A 22,227-nucleotide genomic window follows, 5' to 3' on the forward strand; every position below is an offset into this window, starting at 1 on the left:
GAGATAGAAACAAACAGAAAAAAATCAGAAGTCCTGAGGATTTGTTCAGTCAGGGTTTTAACAGAAGAAAGCCAGGAATGACAGAAGAAAGGGAGAAATTCTAACTTCGACCAGCAACCCTATCCTCCTCGTTGGGTTCTGGGTTGACAGGTTCTAAGAATCCAACTGACGGAACAAAAAGAAAGAACTAGAAAGACTTCCATAAATCTTTCCAGTAATTACTTTCAAGTCAACTACTGGCTTTGTAGATGTCTATATGGGAAAATACCCTGCAGAAATCACAGGACCAGGTGCCACAAGTGATACCACCTGGACAAAACAGTCACATCAAAAAGCAATGGACCAAAAAAAAAAAAAAAAAAGCAATGGACCATAAGACAGAAAAATCTAGATTCTACTTCTGTCTAGCATGACTAGTCATTTTTTTCACTCTGTCAAATGAAGATACTAACAGACATCTTGTCTTCTTAAGCCGGAGGTCCAAGCGAGAGACAAGCTCACACCGCAAGAAGCTAAACACAGAGCAGCACGGTAACATCCAAGGACTGGATCTTCGGAGACGCTCCAGTTACTTATGTTTAATTGGCTTTGAGTTTGTTTTTTAAAAGAAGAAGAATCTGGTATCAGGCCTTAACTATAATGCTTCCCCCCATATTCTGAACAATTTCCAGGAAGAAGGAAGACCGAGAAGACAAAGTCAGCGTCATGGTGCCTCAGAAGCCACAGTGGAGGCTGCTATGCTGCGCTTCCGAGCAACTGATTTGTGAAGTCTTCTGCTTCCTGGGCTGTGTCATCAACATACAGAGCCTGTGGCCAATTTGATACTGGTTTCATTAATTCACAAAATCAGCACATTTGGAAGAAAAGAAAAAGAGGAGATAAGACTTTTAAATATAAGCACAAGCCACAACTTTCAATTAAATCCTAACTACCCTGGAGTGTATGACTTCTCACACACTTATACGTAGCTGTCAGTCACCTACTTATTAGGAGATACAGCCTGACTCACCTCCTCTGGTACATAACATTTTAATATCTTCATAGATGCCAATCTGTGCTGCCTTCCTAGACTAGAATTTCTTTCGCACAGCCCTTCCATTTTGGGAGAATGACTTAGATTTACTATACGCTAAAGAACCCAATGCAATTTAAATCACTTTTATCATGACCAGTGACATAAAGATGGGGGGTCCAGACATCACTACATGAAAAACAAAGGGAAACAGGCCAATTGCAAATATGCATCTGGCCAATGCTGTATAACTAACAGCAGTATTTCAGGACTAAAGTTCGGAATCGTGACACAGTGTGGAACCTTCTTTCAGAGATAGCAGGGAAACTTGAATGAATATAAAATGTGCGGAGCCTCTGAAGGGCAACCTGAGTGTAGCTGGTACATTTTAGGACTGACTCCGTGTAAATGACAGGGCTCATTGTTCATAAATTTGTTTGGCGTTAAGGCTCAGCCTTCTCAGGCATCTGCCCTTTTGTGGGGGAGGTGATGGGGGGGTGGTTGAAGAAGGAGGAATAGCTACTTAACTACTACATAGTGAGAGTATCTTTGTTTCTAGGAATTAAATTCTTTTTAAAGAGAGGATTCCAGTCAGGAATCCGGAATGGCTACTGGGTCTTCTTCCTTCCAAAATTTTTCTTTTGGAAAAATGTCAAACCAAGAAACTCTTTAACATATAATGAACACTGTTTCTCTCTCTCAACTACGTTCACCAGACACCAACATTTTCCCCTATTGGCTTTATCTGGGTGTGTACATTTTTTGTAGTTTTGTTAAACCATTTGCAAATAAATGGAAGACTTCATGGGGTGAGGGCCCCATGCATATTTCAGCATGCATCTCCCAAGAACAAGGATAGATATATGTATAATGCTATTGTCATTCTCAAGAAATCTAGCATTGACATGTATCTAATACACAGTCTGAAGTAAATATCTGATTGTTCCAATAATATCTTTATGGTCTTTATATTTTTCTAATTCAGGATTTTGTACTGGATTTAACTATATTGCTTTATTTTCTCTAATCCTGAAAGACTCTATCCTCTCTTAGATTTCAGGACCTTGACATTTTTGAAGAGGCCAGACCAACAGTTGTTTTTAGAATGCCCTACAATTTGGATATGATAGACTTTTTTTCTCATCATCAGTTTCAGTTAGATTCAGAGAAGTGGACATTTTGGGCAAGAAACTCTGTAGGTGATGTTGTATCCTTCTCAACAGATCACACGAGGAGGCAGATATTGTCCATCTTTCCCATTACTGGTGATGCTAGTTTTGATCACTTGGTTACATGCTGTATGCTGGGTCCCTCTACTGTACGTCTTCCCCTATGTTATCATTTAGTAACCTGTGATGCTGTAAAACTGTGTCGATATATGTTCCCCCAACAACCTTCTAGCCAATGGTTTTAGCATCCACTGATGATCTCTGAGTCATTTCATTAGTGATTGCAAAATAATAACTATCATTTCTTCTGCATTTACAAGCTGGAAATTCTCTAATATTAAACTGTAGGCCCATAGAGTCTTCATTTTTATTTACTGCACTATAAGCCATTAGCATTATTATTCTTTTGGATGTTCAAACTGTCCCACAGTTGGCCAGGAGGATACCATCCGGCTAGCTCCTATGTATTTTCAGGTTATTTCCATTAGTTTTTGGCTTTGTTCTCGCCTTGTCTCTGAAAGCCATCTCTTCACAGAGTCCTGGTTACTTTTATTAGGAAACAATATTTCGAGACCAAAATCTGTGTGCCAGGTATACCCATTACTGTGGGGTCTCATTGCTTCTAAGCCCTTTCAGTGGGCATAGCCAGCAAATATATTTTTACAACAATCCATGAGTTCATCTACAAATCAATAAAATGTTAGACAACCCAATAGAAATACGGAAAGTTCTGCTCCCATCCAGGATGTAGGACGCTACAAAGAACATTATCCCCACCCAAAAATGAGAAAAAGCCAGATAACCTACAAAATCATAATTTTTCTTGACCCCACCAGAGAGGGAGCTGAGACTGCAGGACAGTCAAGTAACCTGAATTCCAAAGATAAGTCCCTCCAAAGGATGGATGGGACATGGGAGCAAGAGGTGGCCACCATGCAAACAAGTTAAGGTGAAACCGTCACTGTCCCAGTCACTGCTTCGTATTGCTGGCTCTTTTACTATTCCAAACCACCACAGAAGACAGTGAAATTATGCAGTCCAAAGGTAATCATTGGAGGAACTAAAAATAGTGACACTAAATGAGAGGAGATCTACAGGAATTCTTAATTATAACAAAGAGGTCAAGAGTTAGAATCTAAAACTGATAAATCAAAAAGCAATTTCATAGACTAAACACCATGTTCAGGTGTACATGGTTATGATGATAAACCTTTAGGGTTGGGGGGTTAACAAAATTTTAAAAAGTAGCATCATAAGCATATTCTCTAGTGATAACAACTAGAATAAACAGGTAAACTTCTTCTCTGAGAGTAATGCTTGGGATAGGAAAGGATATTTTTTTTTTTTTTAAAGATTTTATTTATTTATTTGACAGAGAGAGAGATTACAAGTAGGCAGAGAGGCAGACAGAGAGAGAGGAGGAAGCAGGCTCCCTGCGGAGCAGAGAGCCCGATGCGGGGCTCGATCCCAGGACCCTGAGATCATGACCTGAGCCGAAGGCAGCAGCTTAATCCACTGAGCCACCCAGGCGCCCAAAGGATATTATTTTCATTGTAACCCCATCTGAACTTCTACGTCGTATTTTAACATGTATGTGTGCATTACTTTGGTAATTTTATCAAACTCTGAAAAAAAGACTCTACCTTGATCTGCAAGACATCAAGTGGAACAGTCTCTCCTTTCACAATGGCAAGGGTGGCATCTGTAATATGTCTAAAAAGACAAAGGGAGGAGATGATCATGTGTGGAAAACAAGGAACCCTTGCCCCACCACACACACAAACAGACACACACACTCCTGTCCAGAGAACTAACAGGTCGGGAAAAAGACCTATTCCTTCAAAATACTCCCAGACAGCACAACAAATGAATATAAAAGAATTACTGACACAAATATCAGGGGAGGCTTTGGCAAAGAGAAGTTTATACAAGGCACCAATCATTTGTTTACTTCACAACTTATTGAATCTCTACTCTGTGTCTGACTCTTATCACTGGAAAATATGATACTTAACATTAACAGCATCTTTCATTCATTCCAAGAAATTTAAGCACTTGAAAAAAATATTATTTGACTCTAATAATCTAAAAGATAACTAAGGGATAGGATTTGAGCTATCTTAGCAAATTATTATCTGGAACACAAGACCTATTCCTCTGACTTCCCAGGATTACAAGGATGTAATTTTAATGGCTGATACTTTGGTTCATAGACACAAGACTATTCCTACCTACATTCTGCTCATTAAAAAGTCTATAGGTGAGAAAACCTGGTACCATTGACAATCATCCTGGGCATGTGAAAAAACAATGCTAAGCTTAAAGCAGTTCTAGGGTTCATACTCTAATTAGATTCCAGGTCAGACACACATTAAGTTACAACAGTCAGCCAAAGAAATATTAAATCAACAAGTGGCAAGATACTATTTGCTCTTGCAGCAGAAAGAAGAAGTCAACCCACATCAAACACTTTCCCTGCCCAGCCTGTCCAGCCCTCCTGTCACTTACGGACCATCTCTTTGTTTGGCTGGCTAATCTCATCCTGCAGATCTTCGCTGAAATGTCGCCATTTACCCTAACCAGCCTATAGGCCCTTCCATATAATTCTCTAGCACTATGGACTCTGAGATCAAACAAACGGAGGGTTTGGAGGGGATGAGGGTGCGGGGCTGGGGGAGCCTGCTGGTGGGTATTATGGAGGGCACATATTGCATGGAGCACTGGATGTGGTGCATAAATAATGAAGCTTGGAAACTGAAAAAAAAATAAAATTAAATAAAAAAAAAAAAGAAATGGGTTGTCTTACTATGTTGTTGAGGGTCTGGATTTTACTGATTGCATTCCCATGGTACTAACATGTGTCCCCATTCCCTGCATTTCCTAAAAATCTCTATCTGATTCAGCTTGGTGTGTTTGGCAAAAATACTCCAAAGGTAGCGGTGTGTACTTCCATCAGAGGTGTGTACTTCTACCAGTAAGCAGATGCAATCTCTGCTTTTTTGTGTGTGTGATAGGAGCAACCACTGGTAATCAAGAGCTACATTAGTTAACGGAGTTGCAAAATAGTGATCTTTCAATCCTATCGTTCCTTCTAACTTATCATCTGGTCCATAAAGAGAAACTTTCCCTCATCAATGATTTAGGTACCATAAAATAGAGGTCATACGAGAAAATCAGGGTAAATGTTGGATTTCTTAATTTCACCAATTTTCAAAATAATAAGCTGATATCCCAGTAGCCTCTAAAAAGGACCAATGAGTTTTTCACCTTTATTCCGAAGTATCATTATGTACTCATAAATAGTTTTAAATATATTTGATATGTTTCAGTGCATTATAGTTATTAGCCTTACTGATACTCAAATTGTCCCAAATGAATGAGCTTCAAGGGTGGAGCATAAGGGTCAGTGGATAATCAGAAGGAACAATGAGAAAAAGCAGCCAAGGAAGGTCCCTATCAATGTCAACCAAACAACAACTAAGAGCTCCTCCCTAGCCCTTATTCACATAAGTAGAATTATCTATGTTTGAAAGAATTAGTTTAATATAAATACAATTTATACATAGCAAATTCCATCCTTTTAGGCACATTGTTCTACAGTTTTGGACAAATGCTTTCACTCCTCTAACCATCACCATGACCAAGGTATAGAACATATATGACATCGCGGAAAGTCCCTTCAAGGCCCCTTGTGGCCAACCAACTTGCCCCACCACCAGCTCCTGGCCAACTACTGTTTCCTGTTTTCCAGAATGTCACATAACTTGAAGCCAAACATACAAAGCCTTTGCAGTTTAGCTTTTTAGAACTCCTAGCAGATTCATTCATGCTGCCGAATGGATTTAAAGACTGTTTCTTTTTATTGCATAGTTGTATTCCATTGTATGGACTTACCACAGCTTATCCACTCACCAGCTGATGGATGCTGGCACCATTCCCAGTTTTTAGCAGTTACAAATGAAGTGACTATAAACATTCATGTATAGGTTTTTGTATGGGCATCGGACTTCATTTCTTTTGGGTAAATACCTAGCAGTGTGATTGCTGCTCATATGTTTAGTTTTATTTATTTATTTTTAAGATTTTATTTATTTGACAGACAAGAGATCACAAGTAGGCAGAGAGGCAGGCAGAGAGAGAGGAGGAAGCAGGCTTTCTGCTGAGCAGAGCGCCCGATGCGGGACCCTGAGATCCCAGGGCCCTGAGATCATGACCTGAGCCAAATGCAGAGGCTTTAACCCACTGAGCCACCCAGGCACCCCTCGTATGTTTAATTTTCAGAGAAACTCCTTTCCACAGTGGCTGTACCATTTTGCATTTCCACCAGGAATATGAGAGTTTCAATTGCTTTGTGTATTTGTCAGCACTGGGCATAAGGTTTCCGTCTGGTTTATTTAAGTCATTCTAACAGACACAGCTAATAATGGATTTGATTTGTACTTCCCTAATGACTAATGATGAATATTTTTTCATAGGCTTATATGCCATCTCTGTCTTTGGTGAAGGGTTCCATCAAATATTTTTGCTCTTTTATTGGCTGTTTGTTTTCTTATTATTGAGTTGAGGGAGTTATTTGTATACTCTGGATGTTGGTCCTTTACCAGATATGTGCCTTGCAAATATTTTTTTCCCAGTCTGCAGCTTGTCTTTTCACTTCCTTAACAATGGTTTTCAGAGGCACCTGGGTGGCTCAGTTGGTTAAGCATCTGCCTTCGGCTTAGGTCATGATCCCAAGGTCCTGGGATGGAGCCTCCTGTAACTGGGGTCCCCGCTCAGCAGGGAGCCTGCTTCTCCTCTTCCTCTGCCCCTCCACTCTGCTTGTGTTGTCTCTCATGCACATGTTCTCTCAAATTTAAATCTTAAAAAAAAACAACAACAAAAACAACGCTTTTCAAAGAAAAAATATTTTAAATTTTGCTGAAGCCCAAATTATTTTTTGTTGTTTTTCTAGTTTCTGCTTTTTGTATCCTAAGAAATCATTGCCTTGGGGTACCTGGGCGGCTCAGTCAGTTAAGTGTCTGCCTTCAGCTCAGGTCATGATCCCAGAGTCTTGGAATGGGACCCTGCCTTGGGCTCCCTGCTCGGTGGGAAGCCTGCTTCTCCCTCCCACTCTGGTGCTCTGCCCGCTGTGTTTGCTTTCTCACTGACTCTGTCAAATAAATGAATAAAATCTTAAAAAAAACAAAAAACAAAAACATCGCCTAACCCAAAGTCACAAAGATTTTCCTCTAAAGTTTCAGGTTTTACATCTAAGTCTATGACCGATTTCGTGTTGATTTTTACACATATGGTTCATTTTCTTGCATGTGCTTAGCTAACTGCTACAGTACCAATTATTGAAAAAATTGACCTTTCTCCATTGAATTGCCCTGGCACCTTTGTCAAAAAAAAAAAAAAAAAAAAAAAATCAAGTGTCCAGATACGTGTAAGCTTAATTCTGGACATTTTCTTCTATTGATCTATTCATTTCTTCTTTTGTTAACACCACATCATCTTGATTACTGTAGCTTTAGAAAATAAGTCTTGGAATCAGGGTAAGCCCTCAAACTTTGTTATTCTTTTTCGAAGTTATCCTGGGCAGTCTAGTTCCTTAATTTTTCTATATAAATTTTAGAATCTACATGTCAGTATCTATAAAAAGTATTCTGAAATTCTTATTGAGATTGGGTTGAATTTAGAAATCAATTTGGAGATAACAGACACCTAAATATTGAGTCTTGAAATCCATGAACACAGGTATCTCTCCATTTTCCTGTTTTCTAGATTTCTCTCTTCAAGGTTTTGTAGTTTCAGCATATAAATCGTACACATATTTTGTTAGATTTATCCCTAAGTATTTCATGTTTCTGTAAAGCACTGTTTGTACTGCAGTGCCTTACTGTTGTATTTTAGAAAATACAGTCATTACTAAGAAAGTAAAATATTTATTGTGTCTAGCATTTAAGTACAACTATAAGAAAGGAGTCATTTTGGGAAGCCTGGGTGGCTGAGTCGGTTAAGCATCTACTTTTGGCACAGGTTATGGCCCTAGGTCCTAGGATACAGCCCCTCATCCGGCTCCCTGCTTTGCCAGGGAGCCTGCTTTTCCCTCTCCCTCTGCCTGCTGCTCTCCCTGCTTGTGTTCTGTCAAATAAATGGAGAAAATCTTTTAAAAAAAAATCAACAGAGTCACTTAGAAATTACTATACTCTCCATTCAAAAAAGTATAGTTTCTCATCTAATATGACTTCTCCTAATCTATTCTGCTCTGTACATTTCTGGTTAATAATGTCAATTTGGTAGAAAAAGTCACCTTTCCATAGTAACTAACTATAAAATGTCTTTTCCTTCAAAAGTGTTTTGCCTTAGGTGAAACAGCAAGAGAACAGAGTGTTCTCTTTGATTTGCTTAGACCATTTTAATTATAGAACTGGTCTCAGTAACTGTACAGCACAGCCATCCTATTTGTTATTTACTGTTTTCCATACAAAATTATCAATAAATAGGCATAAGGTCTTCAACGTATCCAATAAGTTACCAAGCATAATTACCTGTTTACCTAACTAGTCCTTATTTTAACTTAACAATCTTCTGAAGTAAGTACTGTTGCTGGGCATTTGATAAAGGCAGGTAAAGAAACTGGGGCTCAGAGATTCAGTAAAATTCTGAAGACGACAAAAAAAGCCTGCGGCAAAATGAAATTCAGCTGCAGGTCTTGCTCCAACGATGTGCTCTCTCACCTGGCAAGGCAGTTGCGGTCTCGTACCAAAGGGCAACCCCACAGCGAACAGGCCTCCCCCTCGGGCGTGACCAGGCTTAACATGTAAACATCTAAGTCAGGAATTGCAGGCACTGGAATCAGCACTTCTGACAACGTTGGGTACAATTTAAGACCCTAAATATACACGTCAACTCAAACACTTAGATTACATTCCGGGCTCCGTAGTAAGCAATACCAAGGTTAACAAACAGCCTATTTTACTTTCCCATATTTCTCTATCAACATATCCTTACCCCATTTTTTCCCTCCAATACAGATGCTATCTGGGAAGTAAGCAGCAGTTTAGAAAACGAGATTCAATCTAGGAGAAAGAGGCATGATCACAAGTTGAGATTAATCTGATAGGAATACATTAATTCTGAAGGAAGCTATTAGAAAGGATCCAAGAGCTCTGTACTGACTCTGAGTGGTACTGAGCACTTTGAGGGGCTTAGGAAGCACTTTTGAGAGACTGACCTTAAAAAAAAACAACACAAAAAAAACCCACTGCAACTGAAAAAGCCTTTTAATATTCATTTTTTTCCAAAAATGATATGGCAGCACACAGCTACAATACAACCACAAATTTATCATTCCCCAGCAGTAATTGAAAGTTCTAGCTAAAGCAGCACTATAGCACCAAACAGCTATTTTTTAGAATTATTTACCTGCAACATTCCAAATGCAAGATTCCTTTTTCTCCTGTAGTAATTATGGTACAACAAATCTTGACAGCAGTGCAAAAAGCAAAGTCTTGTACTTTTAAATGGCCTTAGGCATCTGCCATGTTGAGAGGTCTACAAAATTCTGAACCCAGGGCAGATTTACTTAATTATCTCAGAGCCCCGGGGCATGCTTATAAATTAAGTTTTATAAATCTTTAAATTTTAAATAGAAGCAGCAACAACATTAGCTTAACCCAGGGAAAATTAGCTCCTAAAAAAACAAAAGACCTTCAAGAAATTAAGACCTTGAGGGCAGCCACGCTGCACCTACCTGGCTTTGGGATAGGCAAGGTATTCTCCAAGGAACATGGTCTCCCTCTGGATCACTGACATATATTTGGGAACATTGGGGAAGCAGTTCAAATCATCTACATTGACATAAAGTGAAAGACTAACTCTCTAAGGTAACCAAGACCCAAACCAGATAGAATTTATCTCACAAAAGCAAAATGTTTGAATAATTTATTATTTGTTATACCCATCGCCCCTCAGAAATTCTAAACTAAGAATAAAAAGCCTGGCAAATCGAAATGCCACGTGAGGCTTCAGGATGCCTGGTGAAAAGCGGAACAGCCCCATTAGATGAAGGCCTGAAGCAGGAGCCGTTTTGACAAAGACTGATATGGTTAGGTCTATGGTTAGGCCTTGTGTCTGACATATGGACCAAGACTTTTATGATATATAGAGAGACAGGGAATTGTTAAAAGATACTAAATGACTCCTAAAATTCTAACAGCAAAAGTAAATCCACAAAAACCACCCTAATCAACAAACCAAAGCAGGAGGAAAAAAAAAAAAAAAAAGGCCAACAGAAAATCACCTATTACCATTGTCATGATTTTAGAAGGTTATATAACTGAAAATGTTGTGCGAAGATTTTAATTAATACCTTCAACAAGTATTTCTTTGTTGGCCTCCCCCAACTGCGTCACAAAGCTTACATGAAGGATCAGACGACTGACAATGAGAGCCTGCAAACGATTATACTACTTACCGCTGTCAAAGCTAGGACTCCAGCTCAAGATTCCTATCTTCTTAAAAGACTACAGCTTTGTTTACGTAACACTTTCAAGAGGAAAGAACGATAACAACAATCTGCGTGACTCCTAAAGACAGTCAGACTCAGCAGTTTAATTTAGAAGCCGGGGCTACAGTGCTTTCCCGGCTGCTTTACCCATACTGCCTTCCACTTCAGGCATTCCCTGAAGGATGGGACTATTAACTATTATTTCACTGTTCTAGCTACTTATGCTATCAAGCTAATGAAGCCAAGGCTACCCGTTCAGTTTTCACGAGGGACTTGCTATTTGTCATCATATATTTTTAAAGAAAACAAATAATCAATGCAAATCTGACTTCACTAGAGAATCTTCCAAAATAAAGGCACAAAGACAGTTTGGATTGGGGATGCTGTCTTCAAAACTGACAGAACGGGGGCGCCTGGGTGGCTCAGTGGTTTAAGCTGCTGCCTTCGGCTCGGGTCATGATCTCGGGGTCCTGGGATCGGGTCCCGCGTCGGGCTCTCTGCTTGGCAGGGAGCCTGCTTCCTCCTCTCTCTCTCTCTCTGCCTGCCTCTCTCCCTACTTGTGATCTCTATCTGTCAAATGAATAAATGAATAAAAATCTTTAAAAAAAAAAAAAAAAAAAAAAAAAACTGACAGAACGACATCAGTATTCATCTCTACACCTGACCTAGGCACTTGATATCAGAACACCGGGGTCCCAGAACCTGACAGGGAAACTCCCAATGAACTGAAAGGTTATACTTTGATCTAGGTCCTCCTCTTAATGATCTGTGGTTCCATGCTATCCAAACTAAAAACAAACAAAAAATTCATATCACCCACACATGAACTGTCCATTCCCAGGCTCACTCACTCACAAACGCTACTACCCCACATTGACAACCTACTGGACTCTGTTTCCGCTTTCAGCAAAGAGGGTAGGACTCAAACTACTGGTCTGTCCCAATGGGATAAATCCAATGGGAATTTTACTGAAGGAAGCCTAAGGGAAAAAAGAAGAGGAAAGTTTTTATGGTTATGGTCAGAGAATCACACTGAACAGAGAGACACAGATGTGTCCATTACGACAAAGTAACTGACCCTCCGTGTACCACCCGGTCTCTCCGGTCCCTAGACCCCAGCAATCAGATAATGCTAAGGCCAGAATGAGGCAGGCCTGAAAAACAACAGGACTCTGAATTTGGAAGAAGTATTTGGGTACTCATTAACAGCAACTGGTTGAAAGAAATTTGGTTACAAAAAGGAGGGTCTTAAAGATTTCAGATAGGGGCGCCTGGGTGGCTCAGTCGTCAAGCGTCTGCCTTCGGCTCAGGTCATGGTCCCAGGGTTCTGGGATCAAGCCCTGTATCCGGCTTCCTGTTCCGTGGGAAGACTGCTTCTCCCTCTCCCTCTCCCCCTGCTTGTGTTCCCTCTCTCGCTGTGTCTCTCTCTGTCAAACCAATAAATAAAATCTTTTAAAAAAATAAATTTTAAAAAAAGGATTTAGATAAATGTGCTATTGTGACAGAGACTGTATTTATTATGTTGTCACACTATTCGAAAAAGTTGAAGATAAAATTCAACTAGAAATACCTAACATTTGTACAGTAACTATTGACAATGCTTTATAAACTATCCCAAGTGTAAAGAAGGCAAAGAGAACAAGCAAGTTCAAGTAGCAGTCCTCCCCCCGCCCCCACCCCCGCCAGCCAAAACCACTATCCTGCCAATGCTGTGATGCCTTTCCGGTCCCCTTATTATTCTTTGACGACGTATTTACACATCCATTAATAGTATGCAGTGCTGCTTTCTGAATTGCAAGACTCTATAGAAATACAGTAACATACTTTGGCAACCTGCCTTTTGTATTCAGTATTTTTTAGACTTAATCATTTTATAGATATTTTTATATATATATATTATCTATAGATATATAAATCTGTAAATATTTATAGATATTTATAGGTCTAATTCATTCATTCTTACTGCTACCTGGCTTCCAGTACATGAATATACCATCATTTATTTATGAAGGAATTCTGTGAAGAGAATGTTCCATGGGAAAAATTTATATTTCAAACAACAGCTTTTCTGGTAAAAGCTCTTGGGTGCTCGGGAATACTGAAACAGAGGAGTCCGCCACGGACTGACCAAAGAGTTCTAGGACAAACGCAGCTGTACTTTATCTGCTAAAACCCAAAGAAGCACAATTTGTGCCCACCTTAAAATATGAAATGACAAAAAAAAAGGTAAAAGGATATAAAAAGCACGGAAATGTAAAAGTTAAAATGCAGTCACTCTTTCTTGAAAGCTCACCTCATCTGCTCTTCGAAGAACTCCAGTAATAACCTACAAACATTAAAAAAAATTATTATAAACAACATGTAGTTCCCTTATCAAACAAGAATTGGATTCAATTTTCATGGATCACAAACTTGTGTCTGTTCTCTTCCTAGAAATTGTGTCAAAAGATGTACTGGCTCTTAAAACATACAGTGTTCTGCAAAGGGATCAGAGCAAAATTAGATTGGATTCTTGACCTAAGATCAATAGCCCAATAAAGGCTAAGATGAAATAATTACAAAACCTCCACATTATATTAGCAAGACTGTTCTGCGTTCTCTACACCGGATACAAATGTGAGGTACACAGGGATCATACAGAGCGGCCTGGGTCGCACTACTCACACACAGACATACACAGACACACACACACACACACACACACCCAGGAACAAAAGTCACGCTTTGCTACACACAGATAAGTCTGTGCTCTATGAAGATCTCTCATCCAGGAATATGAAGACAAGGGGAACAACAGCCCTCTTTTAAAAGATAATTTTAATTTCAATTTGTACATGATGGTTTTTTATTTTTAAAATATAACAGCCATGCCTTGCATTAGTGGTGAAAAAATACCTGAAGAAGGAAATGCTTTCTCATCATCCCACCCCGTGGGATAACCATCATGAATCAGTTGCTTATGTTTTGGCATATTTCCCTCCAATCCTTTTTTCATTCAGCACGTACTTGTATATGACTGAGATCATACCAAATACACAACTATACCAAATATACAATTTGGTCTATTTCTTAAAAACATTTTGTGAGGTAAGGACAGACGCCAATCTTCTCCCTCCACCTCCTGCCTCCACGAATTTCTGCATCAGATGGGGCCGTCATGAGGTCTACTTCGTTCTGTGTTGGCATGCTATCAGTATTCTTCACACTTCATTAAAAAGCCATATAAACAATTACGGGATCATTAGCACAGACTTTCTAAAAGCAGCTTACTAAGGCTCACATAATTACTAAGTCAAACATAGGACACTGCTCTGTCTGCTGTTAGCTCCGGATCCCTCGACACGGAGGAAACCATTAGATGAGGCAGAAGGCCATCAGAAATGAGGCCCAGCTGTGAACGATGGCCCACAGGAGGGGAGGACTGAGCAGTAGGAGGGGCACCCGCATAGGGCTTTTCAGGGGTTTCCAATTAGCAGCCCTCGAAAGAGCACTGCTAAGGTAATGTACTTATTGTCCTATTGGACCAGAATAAGCACTAAGGACGTGAAATTTGAAAACAAAGGCAGATACATACACCTGAACTTGTAGATCCCTGCCTCTAACCATACTATTATGAGAGAACATTTCACGCAATGGAAATAATGTGAGAATAGAAGCATTTTTTCAAAAGAAGGATCTAAGTTTATTTTATAAGAACCATCCCCCATGATTAAAACTGATTCCCTAACTCCCTAACATACAGGGCTACTCCATCAGTCCCCAAAATATAAAAAGCTTATCACACCCATCATCATTTCTTTTCCTTATTTATTCAATTTTATCCAACTTAAATTTGATAAAACAAAAATCCTCCTATATGTTGGGTATAAGGTTTATACAAAACAAGAGAATAAAAGTACATGACAGAAATGTAACACTGCACCTGTTTCAGAGAGTAAGAATCCTAAAAAAATAAATTACAAAGAATTTCCTTAAATTATAACCACTTTATGCCAGTGCTCTAAGATCTAATTTCCATTTTCCTCACCTTCAAAATGATTTCGAACAGAAAAACAGCCATACCTCCTGCAATGTCCCATCTCCTCCCGCAACGATGATCACATCTGTGTTTTCCATCAGTTCCAGGAGTTTCTTGGCTTGGCCCTCATAATCTGTCTGAAATACAGAAGAAGTGTTTGGTAAATTTACCAGCCTAGGGCCATAAAATCAAAGATTTAAAAATATGGGACGTTTTCTTTAGAGTCTGACACAGAGCTTTCCTCAAATTCTGCATAACTGACAGACACAAAAACTCAGTAGCTATCAAAGTAATCATATACACAGTTCTGTATTGTTTAGAACTAGAAGGGGCCTGAGAAACCATCTTTAACCTTCCTTTAAAAGTAAAACCCAAACCCAGTGATCTGTGTCCGCTTATACAGCTACCTAGTCAAAGGACTCATTTCCAGGCCAGTGCAGATTCTATTACACCATTTACCTGGCACCTTTCATCTGAAAGCAGGAAGTCAAGTGTATACGCAAATAGAGAGACACAGATGTAATGAAAAGAGCACAGATTTGGGAGCCCAAGAGACCCAGATTAAACTCTAACTCTGCTACTTTTCAGCTGAGTGGCCTTAAACTCTAAGGACCTTACCTTCCTCACCACTGAAATTATGTGGGTTGGGGTTGGGGTAGTAACAGCATCCCCATAGTATTGCTGTGCAGAAGTATATAAAGCAACGAGAAGGAAACCGTTCAGGACCAGTACTGTACTTCAGCAAAAGGTTGGGTTTTGCTATGATTATACATAAAGTACAGGTGTGATTCAGAGTAGTGGCAAAATAGTACCTAAACCTCACTGTTTTTATTCAGAGTATTTCCTCTCAGATACATATACTGTGGAGGCCAAGAAAATGAAGGCCATCCCACCTCAGGTTTAGCTTTAGCATAAGTACAGCCATCTTGGCAAAGCAAAAGCTGGCACCTTGCACCCCCTCTCCACCCGCTCCCCTCCCCTCGGCAGGATGTGTGACATTCCTCAGGCATCCCTGACTGCCCTAAAAGAAAAACAAATAGTTAACTTGCAGAGATCATAATCCTGCAAGGCAGGAGTCTCCCTTGGTTTACAAATGTCCTTGAGATTTACAACAAAGAAGTTACATTATCAATGGCCCAATTTCCAGAGGCACACATAACTCAGTTCCTCAAGCCCTAAATAAAGTTACATTTCTTCTAAACCTAAATCTCACTAACAAGAACCCTTGATAGCAGGAATGTGACATTCCACCAGGAGACTCCTAATTGTCGTCATGTTAGTGCCCCATCAGAGGGAGAAACGGCCGTGATTTAATAATAACCAGGCCTCCAATATCCTGACAGTCTTTTTTACCCTGATAGTACATCCCCTTTGTCCTCACTTACTGCTGAGCCAGCAGTCATGGCCCAATTATCTACTGCCAAGTCCACCCCCACTCTGCCTTTAAAAACTCTGACTGTAATCCGGTTCGGGGTCCAAGTCCCTACTCCGCTGTGTCGGGTATACTTGGGCCCAAGCTTAAGCTTGTAAAATAAACCCTCGTGTGATTGCTTCGGTGCTTGGCTCCTTGGTGGTCTCTCAGACGCGAAAACTTGGGCACAACAATACCACCTTCAATGAATCTAAGCCACTGCCTCTATAACCAAACATTAGATTCTAGAACACATAATGCAGCTAACACTAACATAGGAAACATCCTCTCCTACTGACACTCTATGAGACACAATAGACAAAAACTGAAGATCTGAATTTCAGATGGGCTAAAGCACCTGAGCACAGTTAACGCAGAGGAAAAAGGAAGTCCCTAAACACACACCATGAATTTTACAAGGAATCATCTCACTTTTATTCTAGAAGTGAAAAGCCTGGCTTTATAGTTACACATTTGCAAATAGTAATTTTTTTTAAGAATACATGTCAATCAGATTAAAAGGATGGTTTGTGAGTACCCCGAAAAAAGTGATGGGTTTGGTATGGGTTTGCTAAGAACAAGGCATTTCAGACTGTCCTCAACTTCTTTGACATTACTAGATCAGTAGATACAGGAAACCAGATGGATATCGTATCTGCTCTTCAGCAAGGCATCTGGTAAACTATTTGATGACATCCATGGGGACAAAATGGAGAAATGTGGAAATAATGTGTTAGAATACAAGTAGATTAGTTAGTTACCAACTGAAGGTCTGCGCTGCAAGTGAGAAGCTCAGGGCAGTGACATCAAATTGCAGGTAGATTCCACAGTGGAACCCAACTCCAGGCTTGAACCCACAACTCTGAAAGCAAGAGTTGAGCTGACATCAAGCGTCAGATGCTTAATGGACTGAGCCACCCAGGGGCCCCAAGCCTTTCTATACAGTGCTATCAACAACAGAGGTGAAAGGTGTGTATGTAAATGACACTATTTTAAAAAACAGACACTGGCCTCCTTACTATTCCTCAAACATGCCTAGTACACTCCCGCTTCAGAGTCCCAGACATGCAGCATCCTCGGCCCAGATCCTTTCCCCTCCTCCTCTGCAGGGCTCACTCATTCGCCTCAGGTCTTTGCTGAACAGCCATCTCCTCAAACCGGTCTCTCCCGACCTTCTGAACTAAACAAACTCCCATTACTCCTGGTCCCCTTACTCGGCTTGACCTTTCTTCATGGCACTCATCACCATCTGACAAACCATGTTTATGTAGCTGTTTCTTTTATCTGCATCTCTCCCTTTCCCGCTTTGAAGAGAAGCTCTTTGGGGACAGACATGAAAAGTTTATTCTGTTCAGACTGTATCCCCAATACCTAGAACAGGACTTAGCTCACAGCAGGCAGTCAATAAATACTAGCAAAAAAAAAAAAATTAATAAATACAAGTACACTAATGAAAGAACCAAAATTCAAAAATACTTTGACAGATCTAATAGGTCATAATTTAAAAAGATTATAGAGACAACCTATTTGAGGCTCTGGTGTAAGAAAATTCCAGGGCACCTGGGTGCTCGGTGGCTTAAGCCTCTGCCTTTGGCTCAGGTCATGATCTCGGGGTCCTGGGATCAAGTCCCGCATCGGGCTCTCTGCTTGGCAGGGAGCCTGCTTCCTACTCTCTCCCTCTCCCTACCTCTCTGCCTACCTGTGGTCTCTCTCTGTCAAATAAATAAATAAATAAATCTAAAAAAAAAAAAAAGAAGAAGAAGAAGAAAATTCCAAATGCAGCAACAAAGGAAGGATTTTTTAAAAAGTAGCCTTATGATATTGAATAAAAAAAAGTGAATGAAGACAATAGGTAGCATAACATGACATTATAAAACTGTTACTTCTGCTGGGTATGATAATGATACTGAAGTTACATAGAAAAGTAGCCTTTTTTTTTTTAAGTGCACACTGAAGCATTGAGGGGTAAAAGGACATGATGTCTGTAATTCACTTCAGAGAACCCAGCCATCAAGTGAAGACGCCTGCTGGGGACCCCCATGAGCCAGACACCAGCAGCCTTGACCTACAGACGCGTGAGGCAGGCCAGCCCTCCTCAGCCGTGCCACTGAGGAGCCCAGGTGTGACCAGCACCAGGGCAGCTCCCAACAGACTGCAGACCAACAGAATCTGAAGCAGAGAAGGAGCTGTCAAGGCAGTTATGTAGCTGTAGATAACTCGTATAGAAATCAATACAGCCAATAATGACAATAAATATTAATGGATTCAGGGACCCAATAAAAAGACCAAAAAAACGACTGGATCTTTTAAATACCCTGTTTTCATGCCTTACCAATAATGCATCTAAAATATAAAGATATTAAACGGCTGAGAGTAAAGGGATAAAAATATTACACCAGGCAAAACTCAGCCAAACTAAGCTAGTAGAGTCACTAAGAACACTAGGTAAGATAGACTGTGGCCGAGGCTAAAGAGAACCCGTCTAGAACAGGGTCAAAACTCGAGAAAAATAAAGCCATGTAAAACCTGAGAGCATCTACTAACATCATCTCAAAATATAAAAGGCAAAAATGAACTACAGAGAGAAACAGAAAAATCCCCAGTAACAGTGGGAGATTTCTAAAAGCCCCCTCTCAATATAGTTAAAGCAGAAGAAAAGATCACTAAGGACACAGAAGACTAGAACCACACAATGGACAGACTTGACTTACTGGACATGTAAAGAACATGGTACCCAATAATGAAAACAAAACACATGCTAGGCCATTAAAACAAGACTCAAGAAAATTTCACAGGCAGGAATCGTAGAGACTACATTTGTTGACCATAATGCAATTAAATAAGAAATCATTAACAAAGAGATAACTAGAAAAACTTTGTATCAGGAAATTTAAAAACGGGTCTAAATAAATCATAGGTCAAACAAAAATCATGATGGGACTTAGAAAATATTTTTAAAATGAATGATAATGAAAATATTATACATCAACACTTAGAAGATGAAGCTGAGGCAGTAGAGGGAAATTTATAGCTTTCGATAAATAGGAAAAGGGTGAAGAATTAAAAAAGCATCCCAGTTAAAATGTCAGAACAGCAGAAAAAAATCCAAATTAAGTAGAATGAAGGAAACAGTAAAAACAGACTAGAAATTCATGAAACAAACATAAATGAGAGGATCAACAAGCCAAAAAATGATTCTTGGCAAGGATTAATAGACATACCTCTCTACAGAGGTCTATAGAGGTATATATCTCTATAGAGGCTACAGAGAGAAAAAAAGAGAGGCACAAATAAACAATATGAAGAATTAAAACGAGATACTACAAATGTAACAAAACTTGCAAGTTAAAAAGAGGAAATTATGAACTCGATACCAATATTTGAAACCTAGATGGAAGCAACGAATTCCTTGAAAATGTTGCCTTATGAAAATTAATTCAGAATAGAACCTGACTACTTCTAGAACCATTGAAGACATTTAATATACAAAACAGTTTCCCTCAAAGACAGCTCCAGGTTCAGATGGTTCAATCTGAGTTCATGTAAAGGAACATTCAAGGAAAAACTCTTACATAACCATCTTGGGATCGCTCACACGTGGAGTCTGTAACGTATATTACAAGCACTCACATCAATATTAGTTCTCTTCCCCTTTCCCCCATCCCTGGAGACAGACAACTGGAAGACCACATCACAGACCAGTTGGACAAAGGAGATCAAAGTTTCATGGTAACTGGACTAAATTATCTTTTCATCTCTGATTTCATGAAAGAGTAATATTAAAAATAAACCACAGACTTAGAAACATGACAAGAGTGATTTTCACCACATGCACACACCTGAGTATACACCACACTCATCACTTAAAAGTCCATAAAGTGGAGTCTTGGAGTGTCTTCTATCTAGTACATTTCCTTCTAACTTATTTTTGTCCCCTTTTTTTCTTAGCTAAATACTGCAAATTCTAGAGCTTTACCATTGAAAATTCCTCCCCAGAGAGAAAATGTTTACTTGTCTATGGCGCTACCAAGAAATTAAATTAACTACTCAAAGTGGAATTTTTTTTTATTTTCAGGAAAAGAATTCCTATAGCCAAAACTACTTTCATCTTCCAAGAGACAATAATTCCACACCCTAGCTTTCAGATGAAAGGAATCAAGTTCACGCCTCCATCTAATCTTCTTCTGAAAATGAAAACCTGACAATGCTTTGGAAAAAAAAAAAAAAAAAACCGCTTTTATTAACGATCAGAACAAAGACACAACGTTGATTTCTCTGTTCCCAGCTCCTTACGTTATGTGATTTCTGCTATAAAGTCAAGAGAAGAGAATAAGTTATAAGGAGTGGTAGCTCAGATAAAATCAACACTGTGGAGTATTCTTACCTTAACAACAGTCACATCCATGCCAGATAAGTGTAAAATTGGGGCAGCATTTTTTTCAAATAGAGTCCTTGCTTTGCTGTAGACAAAGGAAAAAACACAAAAATTTGGACACAAGCTCTCAAGAGGAAGAAGAGAAAGCCCAACCATCTTCACTAGAGTTGAACAAGAAACAGCCTGAGAAACACAGGTTTCCTTCACTCCTGCAAACACAGGAAGGCGAACAATGAGTCATTGGGTTCTACGGGGAGAAATGGAGACGCTACCATTCTGGGGCCTCCAGGAGTTTACCTTCTAATACAATCAGCTCTCACCCATCTGGGATGCTTGCGGTTCAGTCTAGCTCCTCTAGAGAAGAACGTGACAGTACATATGGCCCCAATCAGGACACAACGCTTGAGTCATTCAGCAAGTGTTTATCGAGCACCTACTACATGCTAGCCACGGGGGTGGGAGCTAGGGATACAATAAGACAAAGCAGACAGAAACACCTGCAACTAAAGTAGCATGTAATAAGTCCTCAGAGAACTTATTTATATTCCAGTGGTAGAGGGAGGAGGGTGTATTTAACATTTTTCATGTGGCCCGAGGGAATATATTGAACCCCACAGAATACGGATTCATTCTAACTCAGTGGATACAACCTTTGAGGGAGAAACACATTTTTAACGATTTCATATACTAGAGGTATCTCCATTTCTTGAGTTTTAAACCTGTCATGAAAGCCCTGGAGAAGGAGCAAAATTCTTTTCCATGAAGGCAGAAATTCTGCTATGAAAGGTAAAGTTTGAAAGTCTAAATCAGCAGCTTGTCTGAAGCTCGCAGGCAAAGTCACATCCTTCTCTCTGTGGCCCCATCACTCTGTACACATCTTTGCTAGGAATTTCCACATGGTATGACAATCAGTGATTTGCAGGACAGTCTTTGGGATGAGACTGGAAGCCTTGCAAAAACAGACACCAAATCTTATAATCCTTGAGTCCCCCAGCCTCTAGAATTATGTCTGGCACACTGAGAAGATACTTAATAAGTGTCTGATGAATTAATACACTAATGCATGAATAAATGAACCTGCCCCAATGCAGACATGTAAATTCTGCGGGAAAGGAAAGGACAGGATTGTGAAGTCTTGTGAGAACAGAAACAGTTAAAAAGCACTTTGAAGAGACAGAGAGAAAGAGAGAGAGAGAGAGAGAGAGAGAGAGAGAGCGAGCGTGTGTGTGTGTTAGAAGCACTGTACACCTAGTTCTGACAGTGACTCTTGTCCAAATCAGGTCAGGAGTCAGAAATATGGCCCAGGCACCAGGGGATACAAAAGTTGCAAGAAGTCCCCAATGGCACGGTCTCGAAGTTGAACATACCAATCAGTGGACCTGTTTTTCACCCAAATATTTTCAACTATCACATCAGAAAACAAAACAAAACAAAAAAAGAGAACATTCGAAACCACAGCGAACATGCAACTTTCACATCCACATTTACTCAGTCCTCTTTCAAAGATTTTTAAAACCAGTGATGCAAGTTTAACAGAAAGACATACTAAGGTAGCTAATGAGGAGCAGGTATAGTCACACACAAAGCAAATTCAACATTCTTTAAAAAGAAACAACCACCAAACGGCAGACAGAAACACGCAACATTTCTTCTTAGGAATTAAAATAGAAATGGAGAAACTGCACAAACTGGACACATTTTCACACGGACCGTTCAAAAACAGTACCTCAAACCAAGGGCCTACCTGAGCA

At 39.7% G+C, this 22,227-nt stretch overlaps 1 protein-coding gene across 6 annotated transcripts in view; it reads right to left on the reverse strand.

Annotated features, from left to right (window-relative positions):
• Positions 1-22,227, reverse strand: part of AGK (acylglycerol kinase) — a 74,567-nt gene that overhangs the window by 21,304 nt on the left and 31,036 nt on the right. For all 6 annotated transcript variants that reach the window (XM_046021377.1, XM_046021381.1, XM_046021379.1 and 3 more), the window contains exons 5-9: positions 20,486-20,561; positions 14,735-14,827; positions 12,966-12,998; positions 11,558-11,652; positions 3,825-3,894 (exon numbers count right to left, since the gene is read on the reverse strand). In XM_046021377.1, coding sequence (XP_045877333.1) covers positions 3,825-3,894; positions 11,558-11,652; positions 12,966-12,998; positions 14,735-14,827; positions 20,486-20,561 — 367 coding nt within the window. The remainder of the gene's footprint in view (positions 1-3,824; positions 3,895-11,557; positions 11,653-12,965; positions 12,999-14,734; positions 14,828-20,485; positions 20,562-22,227) is intronic.

Source organism: Meles meles, chromosome 10 (genome assembly GCF_922984935.1).
Source record: "Meles meles chromosome 10, mMelMel3.1 paternal haplotype, whole genome shotgun sequence".
NCBI lineage: Eukaryota > Metazoa > Chordata > Mammalia > Carnivora > Mustelidae > Meles > Meles meles.